Consider the following 9,822-nt stretch of genomic DNA (forward strand, 5'->3'; position numbering starts at 1 on the left):
TCAATATGTATATTGCGTCTGTGTTGCTTATAACCATCAATTTCAAATACTTATTGTCATTAATGTAAACAAGATATTTGAAGTCAGGTACATGAGAAGGGCATAACAGATAAAACTAGAGAGAGAATAGTGAAAGTAAAAACATTTGGTAGTGTGTGTTAGCAAGGTTTAATGTGACAACTAAAGAGGGAAGAGAATGTGAGGGTGAGATAACTGAAATTACAGGTCATACCAGTCTTTTCACCAACTTTAAAACCAAAATCTAGGAATTATGACTTTGAATACCATAATGTAATCTTTATAACCCCCACTTTACCAAAAAAAAAAAAAACTTATAATATACATAATCAAGATGGTAAAATAGATCCATTTTCCAAGAAAGATTTGTTGCCAACAAACAGGGCATATAAGTATTACTTGATATCATCCTCACTTGTAAGAGACATGAACAGCCTCAATAAACTTCCCATGCCATTGTGTTGCTAGCAGGAAGAAGTGATGATCAATAGATGAGACATTGCGATAAATACAGTCAAATCCAAAGGTTGCGATATTTACAGTCAAATCTAAAGGAAATATAACTAGGGACCGTTGGATTCTCACAATGAGATGAAATGCCTCACTACAGGGGTTCCATTAACCGTTTGCTTTGAACCATTTCAGCCATCGAATGTATATTTTAGAAACTTTGACTTTTGATTCGAGAATGGCAACTTGATCAGCTACTTAATCGACACTTGTTGTGAAGAAAATGGAGTAACAGAGATTAGAACTTAGAAGCAGGCTTTTCAATGTTGACAGATGCATGTGCATTGTCACGCTAAAGTTTTATGATGAGAAATTCAAACAGTTTGTCTGTATATAAGAAGTTCTTTCAAATGTATTTGGAGCACGAATGAAGACAAATTATGGGAAGACATAATGAGGCACCGAATCTACTATTAGAAGGAAGAACTTTAACGTAGGCACAGAATTCATACTTGTTATTCAACATACCTATCACTAGCTTAAAGCACATTTACGCTACAAACGCCTCATGGGATATCGGAGTGTCACTAAGTATACTGCAACCTGAAGAATACACAAGCTCTAAACATAATAGTTAACAAGTATGAATTCTGTAGAGCATATAAAACAGGGCGTGGATGCAAAACTGTAATTTACTAGATAGAATCAGTTTGACCATAAGTCCAAATATTTCTTGTCATTAATGACAAGTGGAAAGCCGAAGACAGCAGAAACTTAAAAATCAAAATCTTTCCCCAGAGGCATTTTAGTTTATTGATCTCAACTCAACCATTGAAATGGCCACACCCCATCCAAATAACCTACGAATGAGCAGTCATGTGATTTAACTTCCAACACTTATTATGTGGAGAGACTGTCAACGACCACAGTTCTTTTACACCCCCAAATTGTCCGACTCCTTGTATCCTATTACCAAAGAATAACATATATAATTCATAGTTTTAAAAAAAAAAGAAAAAAAAAAACTTCCCACATGATTCATAGTCTAATAAGATGCATGCATTGCTATCAACAGAGACATCCAAACTCACCATATATATGTTTCTTGTTTTCAAAGACCCGCATGAAAGACAGAACTGATGATTGAGCAACAAGATAAAATAATCAAGTCAATAATTTTAATCCCACCACATTAATCAATAGATTAAGCATCCCAACGAATGTACTTAATTTGATAGACATCCAAGTACTCAGCACACATCAGGACCCAAATTTGGTACGCGTAGACAAAATTTCATCAAGAAAAGAATGAAAACGAAAACAGGCATGAACTTTAACAGAGAAAACTGAAAAGAGACTCACCTTTGAGATGATGGGATTGTCAAAATAAAGAGAGGGTTCAACGGAAAATGGATAAACAAGATTAAAAAGCGAAATTGGAGGAGTTACAAAACTCAATAATCCGGAAGAGCATTTCGGCTAGCAGGATTAGGATGGGACGTAAAACAAAGTGCAACAGCTACTGCCAGAATTTTAGTGAAAAGTGAGGAGTGATGTGCGGAGAAGGGTACGAAAACATGACAAGGGTTCTAAGAACCGAACGTCATGATTTCGGTTACGTTGGCATTGTTGCTTTAGAGGCGAAGGTTTTTGGTTTTTGCCACTACTGCTGCTCAGTCAATTTCGAAGAGAAAAAAGTTTCTTGGCCTTTTTGACGAGAGTTTCATGTATGCGTCAACACCAGTGGATGTTGAAAGTGTGTTGAATACATACATGTGACAAAAGAAAATTATAAAATGAAATATGTGAACAAAGGGTATTTTGTAGGTCCTGAAAATACACCAAAAAAATGCTGACGGACGCTTGGTCTACGAGTCTATTTGAAAATCAATCCTACTTGAGCATTTGCCAAACACTAAATAATTATGGCGGGTATATATAAAATTACATAAGGTATCGTCCGTTGCCATTATCTATAATAGATCTGACTAACGAGTATTCAAGTGCACGTCAAAATGTTAAATTTTTTGAAAAATAAAATTAATTAAAAACATAATAATGTGTTAAGGTGTATTAACAGATATCCAATTAGAAAAACATCAGCCATTAGTTTTAGGTGTGGCCTAATATGATGATTAATTTGTCATACATGGTTGGTTTTAGTGCTAGTGTTGAAGTGTAATGCACCAAATACATCTCATATGCTTTCCAAAGTTTAGATGCTCTTTTTTAAATACATGCATGACATGTGTCTCCTCATTTACTTGTTACTAAAATCATACGATAGATCAAAAAAAAAATAATAATAATAGTAAGAGCCCATGATACACCATCAATGAAAAAGATAAAGTATCACCGAAGTGTTGCGGAGTATCCAAAACCATTCGGTAAGATTTTTTTTTTGGGGGGTGCTTGAGGTAAAAATGGTTACGTTGCAATTTACAATTAACCCTTTTCTGTGATAGTAACCAGCATAAGGTTGCGGATGAATGTTCAGTCTTATGAATATGATTAAAGATTATGTGAACAGTGGCAACAATTTCCAGTTGAATACATAAATGCATGCTGTGTTTTAGTTGCTTTTGACGGGATGTCGAAACTTCCCCGACAAGCCATGCAAACAATTACACGTATGAACTTGTGCTTTGCCAACAAGAATTCAAAACTAAAACATAATAATAATATTGTGCCCCTATAACACAAATTTTGTGTTTGCATTGGTGGATCATTGTCTCATAGGTCCGTCGAACAAGTGCATAATGGCACTCGTTATGATGTATTTCAGATATTAGATTTTGAAAAAACAAGTGTATAAATGTAATAGAGGACAAGAATTGTTAGTGTGTGTATGTGTGTATATATATACATGATAAGTTGAGCGAAATTTAGGTATGTTAATGGGTACTCCCGTTAGAAAAATCCTCATCTTATTGATTATGGTAACACATTATTTATACCTAACCTTCTATGTAATTTACCTTTTCACATGTAAATAACCTTGTTTCGATTGCTACTTTTTTGAGAAATTTTTTCGTCCTTCCTCACGAATATTTTTTTCATATAGTTTTCAATCACTTTTTTACCTCACATACATGACATTTTTGAAAAGTGCTATAACAAAATTTTTTTTTTTTCCAAAAGCTCATCAAAAATAAGTTTGAGAGATTTTCTACACTTTGGATTTACATGGTAGTCTCTCTTGTCCTTGTTCACTGCTATGTTTCTAGAAGTAGACATATGCCATTAGACGCATTATATCACTATTAAGTATTTACAGAATGGATTGAATGTTAGGGTAAGATGAGAAGAATTGTAAATAAGAAATTTTGAATTTCAGACTTTTCACTTACATAAAATAAAATAAAAAGAGACTGTGTTTACGTGACAAAATGGAATACGAGACATGATTATGTTGAGAGCGACAAGAAATTGACAAATGCTAAACATAAGCGAGAGGTACTACTGTGTATTCTACAAACTAATATGGCTGAGGAGAACTACTCAATTGATCAGTACCAAAACGAAAAACAAAATGTAAAAATGAAATGCACATACAATTACAATCAACCAACCAACACAAAAAACAAGAAAGAAATAACTTCAACCTCATCCAATTTTTTCTTTTTGTCCTCTTATAGCCCAAACAACTGCATCAAGTGTACCTTTTCTTCGGTGAGAAACGTAACCTTAAAATGCGCAGGATGTAACCTTAAGACGCATGGCCAAAGGAGTGTACTCTCTTTTTGTTTTTTTTTTTTTTTGTCAGCAACGATACATTTATTTGTATAATCTACTCTATCCTAATCTAGGAGGAAGGGGAGCCTAAGGAGACTAATGTAGGAGCGAGCTTTAATGATTATCCATTGAGAAACGAGATCATATGGGTCTTCGTGGCCAGCCGGCCTGTAAAGTGACCCTGCGTTTTCTGTCAGCTGAGAGCTCAATCAAAAGGGGTTGTACGGGTGTGCTTGGATAGGATTTATTTGTCAAAAAAAATTATTATTTATCTATATATCACAACACATGTTTTAACGTATTTTTTTATCTTCTTAATAATTTTTTTATTTCATATTCATTATATTTCACATAAAAAATATTACAATAATTATTTTAAATAATCTCCTGTCCAAGACAGTTCTCCAATTCAAGAACTCATACGGTTGATTTTACGGGTCTCCACTTAAGAACTCATACAATGTTACGGTTTCCCGTAGTAATGAAGGTCATGGTCATGGAAAAGCAGCAATGGAGTCTGGATCTGCGGCAAATGGACGCAAAGATTATACGAGGCCGTTACCATACGAAGAGAAATTAGCCCTGTTTGGATTACATTTTTCTAAACTTTTTATAAAAAAAAAAAATTACTATACTGATTTAATATATACAAAGTAAAAAAATAATTAAAAAATATATCCATGAAAAACATAGCAATTTTTCTTTGAAAACTTACAATCCAAACAATAATTACGTATGATGCACTTTTTTTTTTTTGGCTTTAATCTTTAGGGTTATGTATGGTGTGTGCTTGGTTTTTTTTTTTTTTTTTTGCTTTAATCTTATCAATTTCATATTTTATAGCAGTGAAAAAGGTGTATCATAAGAGAGAGTTTGAATGAAATTAGTGTTCAGAAATGATAATAATGTAATGAGAGATGAGAACTTCTTTCAAATATCAGGGGGACAACGTGAAAAGGAAAAAAGGTGCTCTCTAAACTTGAGGGAGGTCAATTATGAAACAAACTAAAAAATTTGTAAAACTTTCAAGCCTATCCTAGAAGGTTAAGCAAGGCTAAAATTTTCCACCTCTAAGACCAATCTGTCTTCTCTTTTTCAGAACTTGAAATTTGGAAAACCTTATAGTCGAAAGGGCAGAAATTGACAGGCATGTTTTCATATAGAACAAAAAGCAGATAGACTGAGCCACATTCACTCGATCACACAGCTTAAGAGCCTTCCTCCAGTACCCTAAACAAGAGAGTGACATAAGAGGTACCACAACATGGAAAGGCCTCTCAAAAAGTATTGCAGAAGACCTGGAGAACATGCTACGTAATGGAGATAACCTGTGCGTGGAAATGGATCCATGAACCTACGACAGCCAAAGATGTATATTCAACAAGTGTGTTATTCCCCAGAAAGTGGAACAAAAACTTAACAAGGATATGTAGACTTGGAAAGATTAAGGCCATTTGATGAAAAAATTCATCTTCCAAACATATCTTACGGAGGTTCCAACTTTGAAATGTGGAATTACCAAATAGACATACATAACTCTGAAGTATCACTAATTGAAGAAAAAGAATCCCAGAATTTCATAATCTTGACAATCATCTGTTAGTCTTCAACAGAACACATAAGATTTTGAAGTTGAAGTAAAGCGAGTCATAATAATGCCTCTAAAGAAAAGCTCATTCAGCAGCTAGAGGGGCATCCCCGATAGAGTAACGCCTATGTAACTCCCTTGCTCCTCCCTCGTCGACAATCTTAATTACGAAGTTTGGTGGGGCCACAACCAGTCTTGACCGAATCTCTATTATGCACTTGTCAACCAATTCAACGGCTTCCTCCAATGTCATATCCCTGTGGTAGTGCCTATCCATCATGGCAAGTGAAAAATAGGACCCATAACCAAATGCTGCCTTGTCAACCTTGTGAAGACTAGCAATATAGTCAATGTAGTACAAGGATGGACCAGTCTCCTTGTCATAACCAGCCAGAAGGATATTGACAGTGTAAGGGTTCTGAAGAAACAAATACCAGATCTCAGCAAAGACACATAAGCAATACTTAATTTCTAACACATAATACAATTGGAAACTAAAATTTTCTTTCCCTTTCATTCACTTGTCCCAGAAGGCCAGAGTCTCAAGTAAACTGGCAGGGAAAAAGGACAGAGAAAAAATTAAGATAAAAAGGATGCACCACTGACAAGATGGTAAACTGGAACTTGACCCACTGACTAGATGGAAAACTGAAACTTATGCCAGAGGAACGCTTCTCCTGCTGAGAATGAGTTTCTTTCTTTTGGATGCAGTTGAAATACCCAATATCATTTTATGTTCCATTTTTGTATATAGGAGACAGTATGGTATGATCTTTCTTACATTGTTTACTCTTCAACTGGACAAAGTACAAAATTTCAGCACTTTTAAGCTGACTGACCTTAAGACAGACCACTTCCACCTATCCTTGCATGTGTACTTACAATTTATGAAAAGATAAGGCAGCCACACACACACGACCATGCATGAACAAGAATAAACTTTTCTCCAAATAATATTCATGCTGATAATTTAGGACTTTAGTCAACTTCACAAAACTGGAAGTTCAAGCAAGTTTGGGAACCTAAGAACAGCTTAATTGTGTCATTGCTTGTCACATTTGCGTCTCTAACACAAACACTACCATAGATTCCAGGCTCCCACGCAAGAAATAATAGAAAAACAAACATATGAAAACCAAAAGAAGCACATCTCTTGACTTCTTTGGCCATCACATACTCTTTTTGTGAAGGAAATAATACCAGCCTATAACCTTTTGCAGACAGTGAGTCAAGTCATATTGTACTTTACCCTAATGTCCATCTGAAAACATATTAATGCTTGGTTAGGAATGCAAAGTATATATACAAGATAATAGTGTGTACAGTAGACCCTGATTTGTCCCAAACCTGGGCAAGACTTTGACATATAAGTATGAGACTCAGTGTCCAAGTACAACATGGTAAATCTATTTTGGCAAGACAAATCAAGGCAAATAAAAGAAGTCAACTCATAGTGCTGGGACCATGACATATATCCCTACAACAGGGATTGACTTTTTGACTTGTAATTAGCATGTCAGAGAGAACTCTATCGCACTTAGGGAAGGGGTCTGAAAGCTGAACTTCATTCCCTTCAATGAAAACTTAAGCACATTCAAGCTGGAAGTGTTGTCTGACAACATAATACCTTCCCCACCTTCCTTAGCATTACATAGCAAGTTCACCATCCTATCTTCCTCACTCATCAGCATCCATCAACACTACGTGTCAAATGACCACACAAAACAAAAACGCTCAACATGTCACTCTTTCAATAAAACTCAGTCCAATAAGAATTCACTCATGCTACTGTAAATGAGTAATTGAATACTGTTCACGATGTTTGTGACTATCGTCTTGATATGCCATTATCTATGCCTAAATCTAAATTCAGCATGAGTGTCACAAACATACCATCTTATTCTCTTTGTGCCATGCCAATGGAAACAAAATGAAAGCACTCACTTGACATCGAACCAGACAGAATTAAGCATTGCCAAATAAACAATGCCAGAAAATTACCTTGAGCAAAGAGATGTACCCTGAAAAGGATCTTACCAATCTTATTATCTATTAGAGATTAGATGTAAGTAAATTGTGGATCCTCTAATCAATGCGAACAAATAGATTAGAACTCTAGCCAACTCATCTCAGGCAAACATATGACATACCATATTGGATGGGTCCAACAATCTTCAAGACATCACATGATGTAGTAGAGCAGCGTTACTAATTCTGTTACACTGTATTCTAGCTCCAGAAAGTTATACCATATTCTTGAGTTTCCGCAAAACCAGTTAGAAGTTCCCCAGAGGACTAATAGTATCCTGGACGAAAGCCTATCTAAAACTGCAGTCATATGTGATAGCATCACTCCCCATGGGAGGTCAGGAAGGTTGTAACATTGACTTGAATTACACTAACAATCCAATTTTAAACCTGATTTTCCATTTTATCTTCTTGTACAATAAAACCTAATATTTCCTCAAAAGAACTGTAACTTCAAATTTTCATATTTCGCAATATTCCAAAGCCTCTTAAGCCAAGCAGAGTGTATAAAACCTGGAAAATTCTTACCTTGCGCAAGGCAGTAGCAAGCTCTCCCCTTGTGAAATTAGCAGCAGCTGCTGTGGTTAAAGGAATGCCATTACGGTACTGGTACAATGCCACATTCTTCTGTATGTACTCAGTAAACTGGACCCTGGAAATCATCAAACAAATGCACAGAACACAAAAATTACACAACTTCGTCACAAGAATAATAGAACAGTTGCCATATAACACATTAAATACCAGTCCTTAACCTCAAATTTTTACCAACCATATAAAATACAATTTTACAATATCTTAAGCAAATAATATATCAAAACATGTGGTACTATTGAACTGTCAAACTAATAAAAACCACTGCAGTCAGCCATATCATCAAACAACGAATGAAGTTCCAATTTCAGAAATATCTACTGATTTCAATAAAATTTAACAGGCAAAGAAATAACATAGCAATAAAACTCAAAATCCATAATAGCAAAGGAAAAAATGGCAAATACCCACACCCCCATATCATTATGAACCCTAAAAAATCCCAATTTCACAAGAAAATTCTAAATATAGACCCCAGTAGAAAAATGAAATTGTCAACCATTACCAAGGAATTAAAATCAAAACCCACACTCCAAATTCAACAAAAAAACAAAAACCCAGAACCCAACAGCATAAAACAAATATCCTGAATGATCCCTAGTTTATTTAAAAGAATGAAACCTTAACTTTATCCCAGTAAAAGCGTCCAAATTCAAATAGGCAAACAAATTAATACCTGTCACCGGCTTCACCGCTAGCTCCCATGAGCTTATAATCATCAAGCTTCATGATTTTATCTTCATCAGATTTGTGAACTAAGATGCTGTGAACTGCCGATGTATCCGAGACCACCAGAGCAAAACCCTTCCCAACTAGTCCAAATACGCACTCCATCTTTCTCTACTGCTATTTTGTAAGATTAGATTATCCTTTTATATGTACCGGATCTATTTGATTTGGTTTTTCTGGATGTCTTTTCTTTCAATTCCCTCCGAGGGGGCTTTCTTGATTTTTCTTGGACTGAAGTTTGCTTGAGGAGAGTGAAAGGTTTAGATTAATGAAGGCGTCTTGGGGAACAAGAAGACCCGGCCTGATTTGGACTAGGACCCGGGAGAGTCCGACTTGGATCCGGAGCTCTTATGATGCTGACACGACTTTCAAATTATACTCGTCTGAGTAGGTAAATCTCGTGCTATCCAACTGTTATATACACGAAAGTCGTGTCCTTCCCGAAGACCTGGCTACATGGGCCTAATGAGTGGATTTCAGTGGACAATGTTTTGGGCCAAGTGAGTGGATCAGTCCACTATGACAAGATTAGCCAACAAAGGTCCAAAAAAAAAATTTTTTTTAAACAAAAAGGTACAAACAGAAAATTTGTCTTGTGGGAGATAAGTATATCAACAAAATTGGAGAATGAAAGTTTACTATTAAAGTGAGTCTCAAAAACAAGAAATGGTATGGATTTT

The 9,822-nt window shown here is 35.4% G+C and overlaps 1 protein-coding gene across 1 annotated transcript; it reads right to left on the minus strand.

Moving 5' to 3' along the window:
* Nucleotides 1-5,756: 5,756 nt before the first annotated feature.
* LOC113734155 (proteasome subunit beta type-2-B) lies at nt 5,757-9,517 on the minus strand. Its single transcript, XM_027260520.2, has 3 exons — nt 9,090-9,517; nt 8,348-8,471; nt 5,757-6,209 (listed from the first exon to the last, which is right to left on the minus strand). The coding sequence occupies exons 1-3, from the start codon at nt 9,245-9,247 to the stop codon at nt 5,877-5,879; spliced, it is 615 nt and encodes a 204-aa protein (XP_027116321.1). The 5' UTR covers nt 9,248-9,517; the 3' UTR covers nt 5,757-5,876.
* Between the last annotated feature and the right edge of the window lie 305 nt (nt 9,518-9,822).

Source organism: Coffea arabica, chromosome 3c (genome assembly GCF_036785885.1).
Source record: "Coffea arabica cultivar ET-39 chromosome 3c, Coffea Arabica ET-39 HiFi, whole genome shotgun sequence".
NCBI classification, from domain to species: domain Eukaryota; kingdom Viridiplantae; phylum Streptophyta; class Magnoliopsida; order Gentianales; family Rubiaceae; genus Coffea; species Coffea arabica.

Excerpts from the sequence above, each read along its gene's own strand:
- LOC113734155 (XM_027260520.2), bottom strand. The coding sequence starts at position 9,247 with ATGGAGTGCGTATTTGGACTAGTTGGGAAGGGTTTTGCTCTGGTGGTC. Across the intron at positions 8,472-9,089 it reads AGCGGTGAAGCCGGTGACAG|GGTCCAGTTTACTGAGTACA; the intron begins GTATTAATTTGT and ends GATGATTTCCAG. Across the intron at positions 6,210-8,347 it reads TTGCTACTGCCTTGCGCAAG|AACCCTTACACTGTCAATAT; the intron begins GTAAGAATTTTC and ends TTGTTTCTTCAG.